This window comes from Sminthopsis crassicaudata, chromosome 2 (genome assembly GCF_048593235.1).
Source record: "Sminthopsis crassicaudata isolate SCR6 chromosome 2, ASM4859323v1, whole genome shotgun sequence".
Lineage (NCBI taxonomy): Eukaryota > Metazoa > Chordata > Mammalia > Dasyuromorphia > Dasyuridae > Sminthopsis > Sminthopsis crassicaudata.
Window position 1 is genome coordinate 463,900,855 of NC_133618.1, and position 23,347 is coordinate 463,924,201.

Consider the following 23,347-nt stretch of genomic DNA (forward strand, 5'->3'; position numbering starts at 1 on the left):
GGTCTCAGTTTTCTCATCTGTAAAATGAAGGGGTTGAATTAGACAATTCCTGAAGTCCATTATTCTAAATTCTATGAACTCTTCCATCCTTTCTGAATCTTTTTCATTCCTCAAGACTCAGGTCAGGGGCTACCACGGCCTTCAGGAAATTTCCATGGCTTCTTTCCTCCAAATCCCCATCACAGAAACCCTCTGTCCCACTCTGTAATTCTTGAATCATTCCTTAAATCATCATAGAATTTAAAGCTGGAAGGGACCTTAAAGATCATCTCAACCAATGTTTCACCCAATCCAGGGTTTGAATCTCTGACTCTAAACCCAGTGGTCTTTCCACCATATCATGCTGCCTCATGTGCTCATCATTCCATACTGTTTACAGCAATAAATTGTAAATTGCCTAAAGACAGGGATCTGTTTTTTTTTCCCTTTCTCTCCCTGATGCCCCCAGCTAAACAGCACAGTGCTAAGCCCTTGTTTTTGTTTGTTTTTTTTTTTGTTTGGTTTGGTTTTGGTTTTGGTTTTGGGGGTTTTTGTGTTGCTTTTTTTTCTGCTTCTCTACAGAGGAAGGAATGGGCCTGGGAAGAAAGCAGGACACTGGTGATGCACGACCCTGTCTACAGGTAGGAATTGTCACTCTCCCTGTCTCCCTTATCTCAGTAAGATTGGTGATGGGTGGTCATTCCATCCAAGTCCTCAGGATCTGAGCAGGGATATCATCACCATCCCCTCCTCAGATGTTGTTGTTAAGAAAGAACAAGGCAGCCCTGAACCCCGTGCCTCATGCTGCTGATTTTGCCCACTAGTAAAGACAGGCAATAACTAATAACCTCAAGTGCCAATTAGGAAGGGAAGAAGAGTATGTCTACTCCTCCTACCAGCTCACTATGTCAAGAAACTTGAGGGAAGGAACATCTGGTACTAGAAATAGTAGGAAGTAATTCAGAGTCTTCTGAAAAGAGCCAAGTTTCCATCAGTACAAGAAGATAAAAAATGGGAGAAAAAAAGGTCTAGGATAAAGGAGAATTTGTTAACAATAGTACAGAAGAGGCCACAATAAAATAGGACTTGAGGAAGGATAGAGCAGAGTTAAGTGGGAGTGGCAGCAGAAAGGGATTTTCAGCTATTCTGAGACACTGATAAATAAGGGAGTTTTGGTAGCCAGTCATTTAGGTCTCCTCAACTCCATTCTGAGATTATGGAGTGTAGTACAGTTTGTTCTTTAAACAACAGGGATAGATGCAACAGGGAGCTGGATCTATAAAAATCAGTGGTCAGTTCATCAGCGTAGTGTATGCTCAGCTCCCAGTTGAGCCAAATGTCTGGAGTCCTAATCTTGGACTCCATCCTAGGATGCTTACTGGAATGACTCAATGAGGAGTTATCATTTTCTCAAATGGATTCAATGGCACAGGGCAAAATAGTGTCTTCATATGGACAGTAGTCTTGGGGCAAGGAAGCCACCAAAATTAGTCTCAGACAGGGGACCCACACTCCTGGGATAGGTAAAGTTGAAGGGAAACAAAGATCTTGGAGGAGGAGCCTTGATGTCATTAGTAGTCCCCATTCCATTTTGGGCACCCAGTAGTAAGTGCTTAGACACTGTTGTTTTCTCGGCTGGATGCAGTGACATGGGCCATTTCCTCTTAGAATCTTCTATGTGTCCCATGACTCTCAAGACCTGAAGATTTTCAGCTACATTGCCAGGGATGGGACCAATAATTCCTTCCGGTGCAACGTATTTAAATCCAAGAAGAAGGTAAAAGATCACAACATCTATTGCCCACATATATTCTTTGTACCACCCCCGAACTTCACCTCCCTCACCTGAACAAGGTTCATACTATAAGGGATACCTGAATGAAGAAACAAAAGTCCAGGACAGGTGGGATGTGTGCCCTACACATCTGAAGTATGGTTTCTTTTCAGAGCCCATGGGCTCCAGGCTAATTGTTGTGGGATCAGGGTCTGGGCTGCATGGGTCTCAACATGTCCTTTTGTCTCTTCACATATGGGCAGAGCCAAGCCATTCGGGCAGTAAGGACAGTTGGTCAAGCCTTTGAGGTTTGCCACAAGCTGAACCTACAGTACCCTATGCCAAGTGCTGAGGCAGCCAACCGCCAGCTCCCAGAGAAGAGATCTCAAGCAGGTATTCCATCTTCTCCTTTCTTTCTCCTCTCTTTCATCTAACTACACTTTACTTAGTCAACGTGTCCCCAAGATAGCCATCCAGCCTAGGCAGGAGAAGGTCCCAAGTAAAATACTATGATGCAAAAAGTGTTGGTCTGATAGCCAGATTATGTGAGTCAGACCCCTTACCACTTGCTTTATCCTAAGTAAGACATTTACTTCTGTGTGCCTCAGTTTGTTCCTCAGTAAAATAAGAATAATAATACTTGTACTCATTACCTCACAAGACTGTTGTAAGTAACCCTTTTTATAAACTTTAGAGTGACACAGAAATGAAACATTATTATTATTTTTTATTATTCTGGGAAGTCATTCCCTACAGTGATCCTGTGATTAGAGGTAGGATATCAGAAAGGATTTGTGTAACTCATGCTTGAAGGGATTGATGGATAAACTATATCACACCAGTTCTTCTGTCCTACCCTACTCACTAACCACCCAGTCGTGGGTGAGTAAGCTCAGGGGATGAATCAGGAGAGGACCTAGAAGAGGCAGAGTCATTGCCTAGCCTCTGAATGACACCAGGATTGTAGTAACCCCTGGGCAGAATCAGACCAGTTCTTTCTCATGTAAAAGACACTCTTCTACTTTTCCTACAGCTTATCATATAGCGGGAAGAAAATTGAGAGAGGAGAATGCGGCCGATGGTGACTCTGATAGAGCTATTCTGAGAGAGCAGGCCAACCAAGCCAAGCTGGAAAAGGAAGGATCCAGAGAGGTAAGATCCAACATCAGGAAAGAAAGTTTCTCATGTGGGCAGGAACCAGCAGAAGAATTACTGATATGATTGTGAAACCAAGCCTTCAGTGAGTCCCTATATCTAACAGGAAGCCCTGCTGGAAGGGAAGAGATCCATAACTCCATGTCACACATGGATCCGTTGAAGGAATTAGGAATATTTAGGCCACAGTAGACTTAGGATGAATATTATAGTTGCCTTTAAATATTTATTTATTTATTTATTTATAATATTTTTATTTTTCCCATTTAAAGTTACATTTAAAACTATTTTTTATATTTGATTTTAAAACTTTGAGTTTTAGATTCTCTTTCTTATCCCCACTCTCAGCCCCCATTAAAAAAGTACATGTGAAATTATACAAAACATTTCCATAAAAGTCTTGTTGTGAAAGAAAACAGAGATCCCTCTACTTAAAAAAAAAAATTCAAGAAAAGTAGAGAGAGAATGTGCTTTTTGTGCATCCTTTTCATACTCAATTGGTTCTTTCTCTTGATATGGATAAGATTTTTCATCATAAATCTTGGGTATTGCTGAGAATAGCAAATTCATTCACAGCTGATCATCCCAGAACATTGCTATTACTTTGTACATAGTACATTTCCGTTTATGTGAATTCATAGAGGGTTTTTCAGATTTTTCTGAGAGCATCCTGCTCATCATTTCCCATAGAAAAATAATATTCCATAGTCATTGCATATCACAGTTTATTCAGGAAATAATTTTATTATTTCCCAGTTGATAGGTATCCCCTCAGTTTCCAATTTTTCACCCTGAGAAGAAAGCTGCTATAAATATTTTTGTACATTGCCTTTGGATATTTAAAAGGACTATCATATGACAGAGAGGTTAGACATGTGCTGCTTAGCCCCAGAAAACAGAGGTAGAATCAATGGGAGGAATTTTTGGACTGGTTCAGTATGAAGAATAACTATCTGACAGTAGATGGGCTTCTGGAATAACTAGTGAGTTGTCTGTCACTGAAGGTGTTTACATAGAGACTGCTAACCACCTATGAAAAATACTATCATAGGAATTTCTGTTTCAGAGTTTGGAATAGATGACATTTCAGACCCTTTTTAACTATAAGGAGCTATTATTCTCTAGTCCAAAGTCAAACAAACAAACAAACAAAAAAGGTTTGGGTTTGGGTTTTTTTAGTTGTCTTCAGTTTTTCAGGTCAATGTTCCCCTTTGCAAATCTAATGGGTAAATGAAAGTTGATATGTGTGTGTCAGTGTTACAAGCCCAGCTTCCAGAACAGATACCAGATATTCCAGAACAAGGTGTCCCTGAGAGTTCAGAGCTATTGGAAACCAGATGGAAACAGCAGGAAAGTATAAACCAGAATCAGATTTTTGGCCCCTCCCTACACCATAGTGCATATACTTGTAAAGATGTCAGTATGTATGTGACTGGGTATATTTATTACTCTGCTTCACTATTTCTGTCTTTTTCTGCCAAATCAGCCTTTCTTGAGATGTGACTGAGCCTGCCCCCCCCCAAAGTATTCATTATATCTCCTCTTCCTTTTTCCATCCTAACACTGCCCAAGGTATGTCGCTGTGTCCAGGACGTTGGAGCTGGCTCTGCCTATCCTGCCAGTACCCAGCCATGGTCACCTTCGAGAAGCCTGGAGTCTTCTCCCAAGTCATCAGTCATGCCAGTAACACCCCTGTTGACTCCACATTGTACTCGGCTCCTCCATCATCAGCTTCTCCAACAATGGCAACAGGCCCAGGTAGCCACTGCCCAGGTAATGTTCCTCCCTGCCTTCTCCCCTAAGGAGAGTTTCTCAGAGTCTGGGCTTGCATGGGTGGCTTTTAGAGTGACTAAGAGATCATGTTCTTTTGCTTTCTATGGTCCTCAGCTTAATTTTCTACCTTCATTCTATGTCTGTGATCTTGAAATCATTAATTTTCTTAGATTCTTCTAGCCTCACCATAATAGGCCTACCCCTTTCTTTCCTAGAAAAGAATGTTGATATGTTGGAAGAGACACTAAATGTGGAACCAAGGAGAACTGGATTCAAATTCTAGTTCTCTCATTTATTAAGTGCCTGACCTTGGGCAAGACCCTATTATCACTCTGGGGCTCAGAAAAATGAGGGTAATAGCATAAAAAAGGTATATGTGACCTTCACAGGCCTATTGTGAGACTCAAATGGTATATTCTCAAATGCTTTGGAGTTACTGAATAACATCATTTCTTATTTTAAAAAAAAGTCATTTGAAACAAAACTTACATTTTTCTTTTTATAAGCTCAACTATCATGAAAGTAAATGCATATGTATACATACATGTATATCATGTATATATATATATATAAAATAAACTATAAAAATTTAAAAATACAACCTTCCATAAAACCATTTAATTTAGACAAGACCTATGATTTCATTAGTGTAGGGAACTGCCCTTTGTGGAAGCCTTTTACTAAGGCAGATTGGCACTTGTCTATAACTTATACTCTTGGAGAGTTGCCTTGATCAGGAGTGTCAAAATTCTGCCTGGCTGGCTCCAAGCATCCCATAACATTCCTAATGCTTCAGAAACCAGATTAAAATATGATTGGGAAATATGTAAAAAATTTAACAAAAATACAATAAAACATAAATAATGTTACAATGTGATTCTTCAAGTCAATATGTGATCCTCAAGGATCCTTATGTTTGTATTAATTGACTCTCATTTCTATTTGAGTTCACACCACTGGCCTACAATGTTGAGAGGTTAAATGATTTGCCCAGAGTCATACAGCTGGTGTATATGTCAGAGGTAGGTCTTCTTGACTTCCGAGTCAGTTCTCTATCCATTATACCATGATGCTTCTCATAAACCAACCAACATTTCACAAAGTAAAACCAAATGAATGGTCAAAAAAAAATACACTTGCTTTGTACCTTTTTCATATCTTTATAAAATTGTATTATTTGGGGAAGGTTTTTTTTTAAATGTCATTGTAGTCAATGTTCATAGTTCTGATTCTGCCATTCTGACTCTGCAGAATCAATTGCCCATTTACTTGCTACTGGACCCCAGTTTACCTAACTCTCTGAGCCTTTGTTTCCTTAGTTATAAGTCAAAATAATAAGACTTTTGGTGAGATAATGCATGTAAAATTCTGGCAAACATTAAACCCCCAAACAGATGTAACTTATTTTGATTTTTATACCTTTTACAATTATCATTTTGCAGTGCTATAATATTCCATTACAGCAATATACCATATTTTAATCTTTCTTCAATCATTGAACATAGGGCTTCTAGTTTGTTGCTATTTAAAGAGTAAATATATAGCTCCCATTCTCCTTTTTTTGCATACTTTTAGGAGAAAATCTTAGCAATGGTATCAGCAGGGCAGGGGTTGTTTTAAGTTTTGTGACTTTTCCCTACATTTTTAATTGTTCTTCAAAAGGTTTGCATCCATCTGTAGTGCAAACAACAATGTGATCAAGTATCTATTTCCCAGCAGCCCTGATAACATTGTTTTTGCTAATTTAATGGGAATAAAGTGATGTGTGAGGCATTTCTTAACTTGTATTGTTCTTTTTATGACTGGATTGGAGGAGAAGCATGGCATCCGGAATAGAGTGCTAGATTTGGAATCAAGAAGACCTAGGTTCAAATGCTACCTCTTATACTTAATGGTTTTTGTCTATGTACAAGTCATTTATCCTCTCTGAGCCTCAGTTTCCTCATTTGCAAAAAGTATGGACTTTAGAAAGCATTCTCACTTTGCCAGTTTCTTTACTTCCTTATTATCCAATCCAATTTTGGTGACAGGTCCCAATCTCCAAGTAATTCTCCCTCTTTTTTCAACGAGTTCAGTTCTTGGCTCACAGTCTTTCTCCAACCCTATCTTCTTCCCTCAAATAAATATCCTAAATCCCCAATTCCCTAAGTTGTTCAATTTCTATGACTTATTCTTCTATTCTACTTCAGCTTCTCAGGAACAATTATGCCTTTGATCATGCCTTGGAAAGTATTCTGCTTTCATGTTCAAAAACAATGAATTTTTTTTATCCAAGCATAATATTTTATCTTTCTACCCCTTTTATACCTCATTCTTCCTAAAACTTCTCTTCATCTACACCTGACCTCTAATTTCTCCATTTCTCTGCATTGTCCCAGGCCTTCAACCCTGTTCTAACTATACTCTCCTTCCTTCCCAGTTGGTGATTTCATTTATTTCTATGCTATTCTTTACTCTCGCATCCCTTGCTCCCTTGTCCTGTCATCAATCACACCTCATCAAAAGAAATAGCAAACTTTGCTGATTGTACCAATCAATAGCATTTATTAAGTGTGTTTATGGACAGCTCTGATTATTAAGAAGACTTCCCCAAGGCAAAATCTTCCTACAATTTGAACCCCAGTGCTCTCAGTTTCTTCCTTTTGAGCCAAGCAGAACAAATATAATCTTTTAATTTTTTTTTATTTTTCCAAATACATGCAAAGATAGTTTTTGACATTCACTTTTGCAAAACCTTGTGCTCCAAATTTTTCTCCCTTTCTTCCCCCCTCCCCAAGATAGCAAGCCATCCAATATAGGTTAAACAAGCACAATTCTTCTAAACATATTTCCATATTTGTCATGCTGCCCAAGAAAAATCAGATCAAAAGGGAAAAAAATATGAGAAAGAAAAAAAAAAAAAAACAAGCAAACTAACAACAACAAAAAGGTGAAAATACTATGCTTTGATCCGCATTTAGTCTCCACAGTTCTCTTTTTGGATGTGGATGGCCCTTTTCATCTCAAGTCTATTGGAATAGTCTTGAATCACCTAATGAACAAATATTATTTTGATTCAGGATTCCCTCAGATATTTGAAAACAGCTATCATGTATCTTCCCCCATTCAAGTCTAAATATCTCCATGGGGTTCCATCAATAGGACTATATGCTCTGTAATTTGACATTTTTGTGCACCTTTAATTTAATATCTTTCCTTGTTTCTTAAAACTCTGTTATATTGTAAACTTTGTGAGGGCATGAGACCATGTCCAATTAAAATATCTTGTCTCTTCCACACCTAGTACAGAGCTCTCTACACAATAGATACATGGTAAATAACTGTTTCATATTTATGAAAAAAAATGAGTGCTAGCAGACTTCTTTTGAAAAATCTACTCAGGAAAAATTGTTGTCCTTTGTTCTGGAAGAGGACCAATGACATCAGGAAGGTGGTATCTTAACTTGCAGGTACAATGGGTTTAAGTGAGGCACACTGTAGTAAGTCATCAGCTTCACTCTGTAATCCAGAGTCGTCTGAGTCTAGTGGCAAGACTGGTCAGAACAATTAGAGCTGCAGTGGGAGATATTGGACTTTTAAGCTATGGTCTTTCCCAGGTCACAGTTTGTCTGAGGCAACAACCTTTCAGTTAAGGCTAGTTAAGAAATGAGGCAAAAGATGGCCTAGTTTGCCTACTCACCAAAAAAAATAAATAAATAGAACTGGGAGGGAAAGACCGTCAGCATTTTTTGGTTAAAACAGAAACAATTATTATTTACACTTACTCTGAGCCATTGAGACCCAAACAATGACCACGTAAATCTCAGGCTGGGACCTCTCAATCAGAGCCAGAATGATTTGGTTTTAAGGCATGGTCAAGTAGCTCCATTTTTCAGAGCTCTAGTTCAAGAAATCACAAGTGAAACTACACAAATGAAACTACTTCAGAGCTTTCATTCAAGAAATCATAAATGAAACTATACACAGAATTAATTGTCCCAGCTTTTTTCAAATGAAAGCATAAATAAGTAGGGAAAGGGGGAAAAAAAACTATAACTATCCCCAAATCCCAAGATATCTTACAAGACTTCAGTTATCAAAATTTATATTCCTTTAGGCAGAGCACCCACATGTAAGTGTATGATTCCCCATGTAGACAAAAGGAACTAGTAGTTGGGTCCCCAGGAGGGGTAGCTACTCACTAGTAACTACTCTTACTCACAGGGTCCTTCATTCTTGAAAAGAACCAATGATATCAAGATGGTCATGTCTTAATGTGCAAACGAGCTGAATTTAAGTGAGGCAGGGCTTTGCAAAGTCATCCGCCTCACTCTCAGGAGAAACTGGGGCTAGACATGTGGATATGTGAGTCATGTGCATAGAGATGACAGTTAATCCATGGGAGCTGACCTAAGGTCATATCTACTTTCTCCCCTCTCAGTTTCCCAAATGTTCTGCTATCTGGCTTCCTTCAATTCAACTGAAACTTTTTTCTTCAAAGTTACCAGTGGTCTCCTAATGGTAAAATCTCATGGGATTTTCTCATTTCTCTTTCTTTTGGGCCTCTCTGCAGCATTTGATACTGCTGACTCTCTTCCCTTCCTGGATGTTATATCCTTTCTGGGTTTCCATGGCATTGCTCTCTCTTGGTTCTCCTTCTACCTCTCTATTTCTTCTCAGTCTCTTTTGTTGGGTTTTCATCCATGGCACAATCACTAATTTGAGAAGTTGCCCACTAAAACTTTTTCCTGTTTCCTCTTTTCCTTTATCTCTATAGCCTTTAACTTGGTGATCTTATTCATTGATTCAATTAGAAACTCTATTCAGATGATTCTCAGATTTTTATATCTAGCCTTAGTTTCTCTTCCAAGTTAATCCCACAGTACCAGCTGCTTATTGAAGAATTCAAAATTGGCATCATAAGCTCAATGTGTCTGAAAAAAAGAACTCATTTTCTCTCCCTCCAAATTCATCCCTCTTCTGAATTTTTCTACTGTTGTTGAAGGAATCACATCCTTCCTGCCACCCAGGTTCACAACCTCCACATCAGTCTTGACTCCTTTCTCTCACTGCACATCTCCAGTCTGATACCAAATCTTATAAAAATGTTTTCCTTTACAGCTTTCATATATTTTCCCTTCTTTTCTGGCCTCAAGTACCCTCACTTCTGTCTGGACAATTACAGTAGCCTCCTACTTGACATCCAGCCTCAAGTCTCTCCTTTTTCCAAGTCATCTTCCATTCAAATGCCTAAAGCATCAACCCCTGTTCAACAATTCAATTTGCCTTCACAGCCTTCTTCCATTCCACTCCACTCAATGCAGACTACAATCCCAACATCCTCATACTCCATCTTCTGCTTATACTTTTGTACTAGTTGTCTACCCATGCATGAGGAGCTCTCCTTCTAAGCCTCTGTTCCACAGAATCTCTGTCTTCTTTTAAGTCCCTTCCCAGAAATCTTTTCCAGTTCTCCCTGATGGCCACTGTCTTCCCATCTAAGCTGACTCTCCCTTCACTCTCTATTTATGTTCTGTGTTGTCTCTTATTTGAACATCAGTTCCTTAAGAGCAAGATAATTCTTCATTTTTAATTGAATGTCCTGTATTTAGCACAGTCCCTGGCATGTAGTCAGTGTTTAATAAATGTATTAGTTAATTTGTTGATTAAACATCTTTTCATGTGTTGTTAGCATTTTGCATCTCATCCTTCAATAGTTTTCTGTTTGTCTTCTTTGATCATTGCTCCACTAGGGAGCATATTATTTTTAGAAGAGATGCATTCATTCTTTAGAAATCAGTCATTCAATAAGCATTTATAGATTCTGGAAACCAGACCTTTATCTGACACATTTACTACAAATATTCTTTTCCCAATCTGTTCCCTTTTTGTTGTGCAAAAAGAGTGTTTTTCCCCCCAAAAGAGGTTTACTGGCATTCATTTTCTCATTCAACAAATATTTATCATTATCTACTATATAGAAAGTCCTGTACTAGGTATGGGGTTGACACAATATTTTTTATTAAACACGGTCTCTGCTCTTTTGGAATTTACATTGTAACAGTGTTCTAGAAAAATACTAATTTACTGATTTGGGGAGTAGAAAAATGTCTGTTGAAAAAAACTGGGGAAACTTAGCCTAAAGAAAACCTTGATGGGTAAAGAAGCATGTAACAGTTGTTTTCAGGAATCTGAAGTACTGTGAGAAGAGAGATTGGATTCATGATACTTGACTTGAGAGGAGAGAGAGAATAAGCATTTATACAGCACCTATTATATGGGAAGGCACTGTGCTAAGCACTTTACAAATATCTCATTTATGGCAAATAGGAATTAAGTGATTTGTTCAGTAAGGATATGAGATCAGATAGTGAGCACCATGTCGTTGTAAGTCTTAAATAGAAAGTGAATGAGCAATTGCTGGTCATGGTGGAGAAGAGATCCAATGCGCAAAGCCACTTTGGATTAGAATAACCTCCTTGGGGGGGGGGGGGGGAGAGAATTACCTCTTGGTTCCTCTTACACAATGAGAAGTAGGTGGCAAAGGTAAAGGTCAAGAATGGCCACAAATGGGATGATGATGGGCATTCTCCAGGTACAGCTTCTCACAGATCAGCTGGCTGCAGAAACAGCTGCCAGAGTGGAGGCCCAGGCCAGGATTCGCCAGTTACTGTTGACCAACCGGGACCTGCTCCAGCATATGGCTCTGCTGGGTCGGCAACTGAGGGAACTAGAGGAAAGAGCTTGGGGCCAACATAATGGTAAGAAGTGCTGGAGGCAGGACAGGTAACTGGTAATTAAGGACGGGGGAAGAGGGGGATTGGTTCAAGACAGAGAAGAGGCGTGAGACTGGTCTGCTAGATTGGGATTTGGAGATTCTAGGAGTCTCATGTGACCCAGGTAAAGTTGGAAGGAGGAGATAATATTGGGCTAATGATGAAGGATTATAGAGATGTAGAACTACTAGGCATTCTGGGCTCCTAGTGGAGTAGTGTGTGTGTTGAAAATTACCTTTAGTTTTCTACATAGTACCAAATTATGCTAAGATTTTAATTGGTTACACTAAAATCTTCTCTTGTTCCTTTCATAGAATATAGTGTGTGAGAGCTAGAAAGGGCTTAAGAATCCATTTTCTTATTGTATCTCATTGGGCTTTTTCTGTTCCAAGTTCAAAGGGAGGGAGAACTTCAGTTATCATCAGGAGGGAGATCTAGGGAAGGCAATGGAAGAACCCAATTTATCCTTTTCACGATTTAAAGAACAAAAAACAGATATTGTTAGAATTAGAAGAAAAAAATTTATTGACAAGATAGAATATTAGTACAAAAAAATGAATAATATTATTATTAGAAAGCACTTTAGAACAAAGAGTTTTGGAACTTGGGTAGGAGGAGAGAAAACTTGGCTGCTGCCACTTTGAGGGCCTGCCTAGGAATCTTTATCAGTAAACTCTGGTCAAAGAGTTTATGATTCTCTCTTTTCTTTCTTCTACTCAAATAGGTGGTCAATCTCTGCAGAGTTTCAGCCTTAGCTTGGACCGGGCCTCTTCCCTGGGTCCCAGGGCCCAAAGGAGCCAGGATACTGTGGGAAAGGTTAGCCTGACTTTGAGAAGTGAGCATCTACCTGGGCTCAGCCAGAGAGAAGAAGACTCCAAGGAAATTGAACAAGGAGGGAGTCCATCCAGTATCACAACCGATAAAGATAGGTCAGCGACCCCACAGCTTCCCTACCCTTTCCTAAAGATAGACAAGTAATCCCCACAATCTCAAAAAGACATGAATACCCGCTGGTAGATTTTGTATTTTCTTTAGATACTGAGGGCAGTGTGTTGTAATGCAAAGATTAATAAGCCAGGAATCAAGAGACCTAGTCTCTTGTCTTGTTCCATCCCTAGTTCAATCTATTCTCTATATAATTTGAAACAAATTACTCCCCTCTCTAAGCCTTAGTTTTTCCTTCTATAAAAAGGAGAGAATCAAATCTAGACTACCTTTTTTCACAGATTTATTTTGGGGATCTAATGAGATAAGATATGAAAAAGCTTTTCAGGGTCCTCCAAAACACCAAATATTGCAAAGGATTATTATGCTTATTAGGGTCATAGGATTTAGACCTGGAAAGTACTTTAGAGCAGGTCTAGCTCAATCCCTCTCAGCGATGTCTGAAGAGAGAAAGTGACTTGCCTAAGATCTCAAAGACCCTAAGTAAGAAGAGGTGGAATTCAGGCTGAAGTCCTATACCTGGACCCAGGGCCCTCCCATAGCATTCAGAAATGGAATCAGAGCCCTGAAGAAAGAGCTTCCTAAGTGTGAGGCAAGATAAACTGAAAACAATGGAGAGGAAGCCTAAATTCCTACAGATAATCCCCTTTTCCAGTCCTATGCCAGTTCACAAGAAGAGCAAGGAACCAGGAAAGCTTTAGATCCAGACAGGTCTTCCCCAAATGATGTAGGAAACCCTTTCCTCACAATAACCCTGATGAGATTATCCCTAATTTTTTAGATGAAGAGCAGAAAGTTCAAAAATGTAAAGAATTAGGAATAATCCTGACTCTAGCCCTCATGTTCTTCCCACTCTCCTTCCCTTCCTCCCCACTCTCCCCTCCAGGTTGTTGATATCACCATCCATTCCCAAGCTTCATCCTCCACCCCCTACCCTCAAGAAGAGGTTGACCAAGACTTCCCTCAGCCTGGACTCAGAACCTGACCTGGGACAATCATCCTCCTTTGAAAGCCCAGATTCAGTGACCAATGACACCCTGGAGGAGGTCAAAGCTGGGGCCACTCAGTGGCGCCTCTCAGCCGCAACCTTCCCATCGGGAGCCAATGACACGATCCTGCATATCAGTTTCTCTGATGACGATGAGGAGGATCCAGCCATCGAGGCTCACATTCCTGCGTAAACCCACCCCAACCCCCTGGCTTTTCTCCTCCCTTTCCTTCTTCCTTTTCCTTTGGATCCTACCAGGGAAAGGCCTCCAGATCCACCTGGAGCTACCTACAGTGTATCTAAATTTGAAGAATTTAAGGAAGAAATACCCTACTACAGTGTTAACAGCATTGGACTTGGAGCCAGATGACCTGGGTTCAGATCCTGGTTCAGTTCCTAAGTCATCGGTGTGATGCAAGACAACTCACTAATATCCTCTGGGCCTCAATAACATCATCTGTGATTTGATGAGGTTAGACCAGATTATCTCTAAAATCCCTCTCAGCTCTTGATTCCTTCTGAAACTTCATGGTGTAATGGCAAAAGCATGGTCTTGCAGTCAGAAGAGGTAGATTTAAACCCCATCTCTGACACTTTAGCTATGTGAACCTGGGCAAGTCATTTCACCACTTTGAGCCTCAGTTTCCTCCTCTGTAAAATGGGGAAAGAAATCCTTGCACTACCTACCTCACAGAAAGCATTTTGTGAATCTCAAAGTGCTCTAGAAATATGAGCTGTTTTTTGTTGGAAATCAGCTCACTTCCAAGTTGCTTTACATGTTTGTTTGTTTATTTAATGGGTTAACCACAGCCTTAACCAGCTGAGCAATTAGAAATAAGATGTCCCAACTTCCTACCCACCCCCAGATCTTCTGCTAAGATTTCTTCTAGCTAATTCTCCTTTCAGCACGTCAATTTCTTCATCTATAAAATGAGAATATTGGACTAGATGATCTCTAAAGTCCATTCCAGCTCTCAATGGTTTGCTCCCATCTAAATGGTCTTTGTTCCCACTTTCTTCTCAGTCCTAGAACAGGTTTCCCCCTTTCTCCATAGGAGGCCCAATTCAGTTCCTCCTTCCTCTGTGGAGCCTGCCTTGAACATCTCCATACCCTTTCTCTCCCCAGAAGAAAGGGATCTCTCTCTCTCTCTCCTTAAATTTCTAGAGTGCATTGAGGGAAGCTCTGCTTTACTCCTATATTTTCCTTGTGTCTTATTTATGTGTGTCTATGGCATTGCCTTTGCCCCTCCCCTTACAACTGTGAGCTCTAAAAGTGCTGCAACTATTTTTATTTTCTGTCTTTGTTTTCCACATAGAGGCAGGTAGTAAGTCAGAACTTTCATGCTGGAAGGGACCTTAAGGTCATTCCTTTCATTTTGCAGATGAGAAAACTGAAGCCCAGAAGGAGAAGTGACTTGCCTGGCATCACATAATGAATAAGCATCAAAAGCAGGATTTGAATCCAGGTCTTCTAGACTCCAAATCCAACAGTCTCCATTATATTACACTGCCTCATGTTGCATTGTAAATGTCTGAGGTGGATAGAAATATAAAGTTTTATCCTCCTGGGTGTGTCATGTCCAAGTTCACATTTTGTGACCCTTGGCTGGGCCTCCATCATGATCAAATGGGAGCCTGTCTCAAGTCTTTTGCAAACTTTCAAGTACTATATAAATGTGAACCCTTATTATTTCATAACCTTAAGACAGTCCCTCCCTTACTCCCTGGGATCTGATAAACTTCTGACTCTTATGGAACTAGGAAACCCTTTCAGAAGCATTGCTCTGTCACTTGCTATTGCCCTTCATAGGAATGAATTGATTAAGACCTTTTCAAGAAATAGGAAGAGTGGAGAGAGAGTAGCAGAAAGGCCCTGAACACCTGAAATTAGGCTTGGGATGGAGAAGATGGCTGACAATTCAGACAAAAGTTACTGATTTCACATTTTAGTCACAAACCAGGAGTACAATCCATATATAATATAGAGGCCCCACATCTATAGCCATCTCCAGTTTTTAAAGCACTTTCCTTATAAGGAAAGGAATGTCATTGTCATTGTTGGTATTTTACAGATGAAGAAACTGAGACCAAGTAAAAGGATGTGAGTTACTCAATCTTACACAACTAAAAAGTTCCAGAGCTGGGACTCAATGTGGATCTTCTGGCTCTCTAACTCATTCCACTACCTGCCACAGGCCTTTAATATTGGGGACTCTTCACCCCAACCCTTAGGCAATAAGAATCCCCCAGCGTGGGCACTCTGGGCTGTTGGCTGCAGCCCTGGAATTCCTATAGCTTATCCTCCCTCTGCAATGTAAATCCTCGAGGAGAGATGATCAGTATCCAAATAAAGCAGAGCCCAGCAAAGATTCTCTACTCATCCTGTGGAGTCTGTCCCATATACTAATCCTAAGAATGTGAGAGATTCCTCCTTTTCCTCCTAGATCAATATCCCATAATTCCTTGTCAAGAGCAAGATTTGTAGAATGAATGTGGCAGAATTAGATTGTGTAAACTTTTCAAGAGGAAAGATAAAAAGATAGTAGAAATGGAATGGGTTTGGAAGTGGAGAGAAATGAATATCCTCAATAACTGTAACTTGGGAAAAGGAATTGGGGAAGGGTGGAAAAGGATATATAAGAGAGATGCAAATTTTTATTGATGCAAGATAATGGAAGGAGCAAAAGAAAATTTTGAGGTTAAGGAGAAATTTGTATTTCCAAAGTGGTTTTAGGGGACCCAGTAAAAAGGGATGGGAGAATAGTCAACAAAGTAGGAAGATTACATCTATGATGTAATCTAGATTACATCTAGAAATAGAAAAAAATACTGAAAGAGCAAACATATATTCATGATGCTTTCTTTCTTTCTTTTATGGAAATTCAAAGAATTTTTGACTTCTTAATTCCTTTATCTGTTCCACAGGTGAAGGGATATACACAATGGATCTGAAATTAGAAGATGTGTTTTAAATCCTAGATTCCAATGCTGGCCCTGCTATTCTAGATAAGTCACTTCATCCTTCCAAGCCTCACATATATATATATAATTAACAATCACACATGTCTGTATATTGTGTTGTAGTGGGAAGAGCGTAAGGCTTGAAGACAGAAGATATAGCTGCCAATTCTGTCAGTCATTAGCTGTGATATCTTGGCAAGCTCTAAGCTTTGGGGATAATAATATTCTTGCTGAGAGTTTGAACTCTTGTTTTTTCTCTGTATCTCCAATGCATAGCTCAGGGCCTAGTATTTAGTAAGCACTTAATAAATGCTCAGGGATTGATTGAAAGTGTTCATAACTCAGAAAAGGAGAGGAGTTCTTAATCAGGCATCTGTGAATTTTAAAAATATTTTGACAGCTTTATTTCAACATAAGTTACTTCCTTAATAATCCTATATGTTTTTATTCATTTAAAAACAATTTTTTAAGAAGATTTCACCAGACTGCCAAAGGGATCTAAGATGCAAGAACCCCTGACACAAGAATAATGAATAATAATTCATTATAACAATTCATATAATAATATGGCACTTTATTCTTATAAAGTGCTTTGAACCACAGTATTTCATATCTTCTTAATAATAGTCCAAGCAGAGAAACAGGACAGTAATTGTTTATAACACATTTTATGCTAAAACAATAATTCCTGTCCTGTTGCTCAAGGTCAACAAATCAGTGACAGTCAGAATAAGAACCCTGACTTTCAGTTCAGGATATATTGCTGTAGGATTCAGAAATCTGAAGGTGAAAGGAGGGCTGTGAACCAAAATCAAGGAAGAATGGTAGGTTGGTTAGTTGGTTGATTAGTTGGTTGGTTGGTCAAACCCAGTAAGCCCAAATGGCCTGGTCTCATATTGCCACCTTGTGGTTACTTGAAGGATTGCCATAATACTCATTTCCCAATCTAGAGCTCTGGTACAGTGATTCCCAGAATGGAGGAGAGGTTTCATGGCTGGATTCTACTATGGCCTCTAACTGGTCCTTGTCCTCAACTAGCATCCTGTATCTCAGGATATGCTTCAGCTGAGGAGACCTAGGGAAATTAACCTTGACTTTCTGGAAGATCAGAAATGGAAAAAAACTTTTTTTTTTTTAACTTTTTGAAGAAAAAGGTCACTGAATTTGGATCAAGAAATTTGGGTCCAAAAACCATTTCTTCTACTCACTGTGTGACCTTGAGCATAGTACTTAACCTCTGCTGACTTTAATTTCTTCATCTGTAAAATGAGGGTTTGGATTAATCTTTAAGTGATCTTCTAGCCCTCAATCCAATAATGATTCTATGAATTATGACTGTTCCTTAGTATCTCCTTCGTACTTTCAGAAATTCTGAACAAGTCCCTTCTCTGCATGTCTTTATTCATTCATCTGTAAAATAGGATGGTGATATTTACTCTTCCTACCGGGGCCCTTACAAAGATGAAGTGAGATAATTTAACTGTGACATGCTAGAGAAATGCCAGCTATTATATATTCTCTCACACACACAGGATCATAAATTTAGAGTTGAAAGATTTAAAGGGCCTTAAGGCTCATTAATTCTAAGCCCCCCTCATTTCACAAATGAAAGAACTGAGACTCAAAGATAGGAAGTACCTTGCCCAAGGTTATGGTAAATGGCGGAATTTCAATTCCAATTTAGGTTCCCTGACACTGAATCCAATGCACCTTCCACTGTACCAAACTGAATCCTTAATTCTCTATGAGTTGGTGCCAGAGAGTTGATACCAACCTTCTCTATCTTGTATTGTACAACTTTATTATTTCATTTCATTCAACAAACACTTATTAAGCAATGACAGTGTATAGAGAGCTATACCAAGTTTAGATAAAAATGAGTCCCAATTCACTTTGGAATGTACCCTACTAGGAAGGGATAATATATAAATAGATATCCTCTAATAGCTACTATTACAGCAACCTGCATTAGAGAGGTATAAAACAAAGTACTGTGAGTATACAAGTTAATGTAATTAAAAATAAAAATACCAAATATGCAATTTTAATAGTTTCTAGAAGTGTAGCCAGACTTCTATAGCCTGACTTTGATTAGTAGATGAGCATAATGAGCTCATCCCTTAGAAGATAATGGTAATAAGCATTTATTAAGTACTTGCTATTTACAAGGCTATTACTATTAAGCCTAGAAAGAACAAAGATAAAAATTAAACTTCCCCTGCCCTCAAGAGGCTTACATTCTACTGAGGAAGATAATATATAAAAACTATTAGAAAATAATTTGAGGAGGGAGAATACTATAATTAAAGAGATTTAGAATTTCTGAAAGGAGGTGATAACTGAGGTGAACCTTGCAGGAAACCAAGGATTCTATGAAGCAGAATTGGAGAGGAAGGGCATTCCAAGCCTCTGAAACTGCCACCAAAAAGGCCTAGAGATTGGAATTCTGAGTTTGGGAAACAGCAAGTAGAAGCCAGTTGAGGTGGAACACTGAGTGTATAAAAAGGAAGAAATATGAAATGTGTCAATAAAGTGGTCTGAAGCCAGAATAGAGAAGTTGGAAGCTGAGAAGTTTGCATTTTATTCTCTAGAAAATGGGGAAATATTGGAGGTTTTTTTTTTTCAGTAAGGGAATAACGTGGACAGACTCATGCTTTAGGAAGATGATTTTGGTACCTTCTCAGGAGGAACTAGAGAGAGGAGAGACTATGGAAGCAGGGAAACCAGTTACGCTATAGTGGAGGCAAGCAAGAGGGAGGAGGGCCTCAACTAGGGTGGGGGCTGTGAAGGTGTAGGAAATAAGTGTTTTGGAGAGGTAGAAGGGAGAGCCTGGCCTGGAGGATAAGTAAAGGGCAAAACGGTTTTTCATAAGGGTGAGATGGGGTGTTATTATCTCCACCCTGCAGATTATAGACCTGAAGCTCGAGAAATTTAAGTGATTTCCCAGTGGTCTCACTGCTAGAGAGCATCAGCACTCAGGGGCCAGCCTTGGGACTAGTCTGCTCTCCCATGCTGCCCCAGTCTGAGTGGATGGGATGGGAGGGCTAGGGAGGAAATGGCCAGCACTGAACCCAGAAAGGTTAAATAGGACTTGAGTAATGAAATGGAATGGCTTGAGGGAGGGCCACTAGCAGGGGATCAGTGCTAACATGGGAAAGAAAGGCCCCACTCACAAAATAAGAATCATTATTTTGTTTTAGCTTAAGGAGTTACATGTAGCTACTGAAGGCTGCTGTTTGCTGACCACTGTCCCGGGTGATCTCTAATGGTCTGTGCAGCTTGTCTGTGTTCTAAGACTCAGTTCACTGAGGATAGCTTCTGTGAAACATGCCTCCGGTGACTTCACACTGCAGAACCCTGGCAGACCAGAGCTGGCACTTAGCTGAGAATGCAGAAGGTCAGAGTTGGAAGGAGCCTCGGGAAACGAGTCCAGGCCCCTCGTTTTACAGACCTGGCCACTGAATCCCATGCATGTTTTAGTGTTACTTGTCTAAATGTTGGAGTTGAACCCTGGGACAGAGTCCAAACATTTATGCCCCTTGCACTGGGCCCAGTGTTACGCAGTAATTAGGAGGGTTACGATTAGACCCCAGATATGACTCAAAATCTAATTTTCTTCCCACTGTCCCGTGTTACTTTGTATAAGCAATAGGCTGTATGATAGTGCCCAAGTCATGTTTTTTCCCCTTAGTCTTCCTTACTCTTTGGTAAATGAAGTACTGCACTAGAAGGGTTAGGGTTCTCTCTCAATAGTTTGTACAGTCTATCTCTATTTCCATGGAAGAAATAATTCTCTGCTAGGGGCTGAGGGACCAGACTCAGAGCCCTTGAAAGGAAGTCCTGACAAGGTCCCCATCCTGTACCAGGATGCTGAGGAGAGGGTCTCCCTGGGTAACCAAAAGGGTCTGGCAAGCTCTGGAAGAAATCCGCCTGTAACACTAGGAGTGAACACCAGGGGGCACTGCTATCAAAGTCACTGCTACGCCTAAAACCAAGAAACTTAGACTGGGTTTGGATTGGGGATTACTGCTCTCCTTTCTTTTTAGGGATGGAGGGGCAAAGAAGCTGACTCCCCCCTGGAGAATTTCTGCCACATGTCGTCTAGGGCAAGGGATTCACGGCCCTGGACCATTTCCCCAAATACATTCAATCTCTCAATCTATATTCCCTGCTCTAAAACAGTCAGTGGGAATTATAGAATATTAGGGTTGGAAGAGATATTAGAATATAGAACAAACACTATCAGGTTTGAGAGAAAGAAACTGTTAAGATCAACTAATCTATTCTGTTTCAAATTTACAAATTGGGAAACTGAGGCTCAGAGAGAAGAAATCACCTATCCAAAGTCACACAAAACAGAGTTGGGAGAAGAACCCAGGTTTTCTGATTCATTTGAAAAGTTTTACAAATTACAAAGGAAAGCCCAAGAGATAGAATAGGGGAATAAAGGCTTCCCCACCAGCGAGGGTTTTTTTGTTTTTTGGTTTTTTTTTAGCTTAGCCTTTTTATCCTTTCAGTCTGGCCAAAGGCCAGAAAGGGAAAAAGCTGTGAATATATAGAATTATATAATTTTTTAGAGCTAGAAGGGACCATAGCTGTGTTTATGTAAGTTTATGCATATATGTATATGAGCATATATAACAATGTAAATTTTTCAAGAGCAGGGACTTTTTATTTTTTATCCCTAACACCTATCATAACGCCTTGCAAATAGTAGATGCTTAATAAATGCTTGTCACTTGAATTGTGTGGGGAGTAGATGCACATGTATATAAATGTGGAGAAAGGAAATAGAATGTGTGTATGTGAATGCATGCATCAGTGTATTATTGTTGTTTGTGCCTATGCATGTACGGGTAAATGTATGTGTGTTTCCTAATATACAGAGATATGTCATCATAAGATACTATGTAGATAGTATATGTCTGTATGTGTCTCAGAGGTAGTATCTTTTTATATGTTTCTTATATTTAAGAGCATATGTTTATAGAGTTGTATTTGTGGCCATGTGAGTGGATTCTCTGAGTCTCTACTCTAAGGTGTCTCCTTCCCAGGCAGGCCTCAGTATTCCTTCCCTTCCTCCAAGACCCCATTCTCTCTCCTTGTTCCTCCCCTTTAAGGCCTCTTACATCATTTTCTCCCAAATTTAATGACTCTCCCACTGTCCTCAGAATAGCTCCCTCTTACCCCACAATATCCACACAGTCATTTAGTCTAGCCCACAAAAGAAGCCTTTCTCTCTTACTACACGTGGATGGGGTTCCTCTGGGTGAAGGGAAGCAAGAAAGAGTGAGTAAGAGTACGGCAGAGTGAGCATAGGATTAGAACTCAGGGAAGCAGGTTTCAACATCCGGCTCTGCTTTTTACCCCTTCTAAACCTCAGTTTCTTTATCTGTGAAATGGCAATAATAATTGTCCTACTTGCATGTTATTATAAAGACCTTATGATAATTGGTGTGAAAAGGTTTAGGCCAACTATAAACATCAACTATTAGTGTCCTATTATTCAATGATTCACCATTGCCTATGGAATTAAGTATATGGTTACCTGGAAAGAGCCCAAGACGGGGAACCAAGAAATCCATGTCCAAGCCCCAACCCCACCACTACTTAGTCCGTCCATTTGACATCCATCATCACAGCGATTTTCCTAAAGCTCAGGTCTGACCGTGTCATTTCTGAACCTGGTAAGCTCCAGTGTCTCTAGTCTCAAGTATCAGACATGAAGTTCCCTATTGAGGCTTTAAAGCTCTTCACCACCTGGCCACTTCCTCCCTTCCCTTCCCTTCCACGCTCCTTGCTGATCCTCACACCAATGCTCCTTGATGCCTTTGCACTGGCTTACCCTGTGCCTAGAATGTTGTCCCTCTTCACTTCTTGGGATCCCTGGTTTCTTTCAAAACTTCACTCAGGTGCAACTGTCTTCAGGAGACTTTTCCCGGTGCCTGCAGCTGCTGGTGCCTTTCTCTCTAAGGTCACTGTGTATATGTCTTATATATGCGTATATATGTACAGGTTGTCTGTGCCCAAGGTGTCAGACATGTGGCCCATAAGCCACATGTGGCCCATGACACTCCCAAGGGCCACGGAACCAAAAATTGTAATTGGGAAATATTTAACAAAATAAATAAAAACACAGTAGATAATGTTCATATGTGGTTTTCTAAGTCAATATGCAACCCACAGTGATCTTTTTATGGTTTAATGGTCCCCACTTCTAATTGAATTTAAACCACTGTTCTATGCTATTAGAATATAAGCTCTAGGCCAAGAACAGTTTCATTTGGGTCTTTATATCCCATGGGCTTAAAACAGTGCGAGAAGAGTAAGTACTTAATAAATACTTGTTTAATTGATCCTAAGTGAATCCTCACTTCCCCTCACTTATGTCCTAAGGTCCCTTCTAGCTCCCACATTGTGTTCTAAGATCCTTCCTAGCTCTAGTAGTCCATGTTTACAGGTCCCTTTGTTGAATTAAATTCTGACATGTTATATTCGAAGGTCCCTCTGTTGAGTTCAATTCAAACATTTTATTTTCTAAGGGTCTTTCCATCTCCAAGCTTCTAGGATGCTAAGCCCAAACTCATCCTGGTATCCCAGACCCTCCAGCATCTGGTGCCAACCTACCCTCAGCAATCTTAGTTCCCATTGCCCCTCACCCACAGGGCCTGGGTCCTGGTGCCAGTGTGGAATCAGGGGCCTGGCAGTAGGGGGGCTGGGGAGGGGGGAAGGGAGAATCAGTTAGCATTTTTACATGTTTGTCATGCTGACTGTTCAGGAGAGGGAGAAAAAAAACAACTTTTCTTTTCTTCCCCTTGGATGTCTGGTAATCAGGCTGGACGCAGGTGGTAAAGATCTCTATCCGTCAAACAATGCAGTGCAGTTTGTAACCTGTGACTAAATTTGGTGTTCGTTTTAATTTAGAGTCTGCGTTGGGCTTGCCTGTTCATCTCTATGCAAAGGAGATGAAATGAATATGCAACTTTGGGCCTGTAATTGTACCGCTTCAATGCAGCA

The 23,347-nt window shown here is 39.9% G+C and overlaps 1 protein-coding gene across 1 annotated transcript in view; it reads left to right on the top strand.

The window, feature by feature from the left end:
• The window catches only part of LOC141557398 (carboxyl-terminal PDZ ligand of neuronal nitric oxide synthase protein-like), a 36,416-nt gene extending 13,936 nt beyond the window's left edge, over positions 1 to 22,480 (top strand). The window contains exons 4-11 of the mRNA XM_074292978.1: positions 562 to 620; positions 1,648 to 1,756; positions 2,017 to 2,146; positions 2,787 to 2,905; positions 4,481 to 4,681; positions 11,256 to 11,421; positions 12,161 to 12,365; positions 13,268 to 22,480. Coding sequence (XP_074149079.1) covers positions 562 to 620; positions 1,648 to 1,756; positions 2,017 to 2,146; positions 2,787 to 2,905; positions 4,481 to 4,681; positions 11,256 to 11,421; positions 12,161 to 12,365; positions 13,268 to 13,562 — 1,284 coding nt within the window. The 3' untranslated portion in view covers positions 13,563 to 22,480. The remainder of the gene's footprint in view (positions 1 to 561; positions 621 to 1,647; positions 1,757 to 2,016; positions 2,147 to 2,786; positions 2,906 to 4,480; positions 4,682 to 11,255; positions 11,422 to 12,160; positions 12,366 to 13,267) is intronic.
• Positions 22,481 to 23,347: the final 867 nt, after the last annotated feature.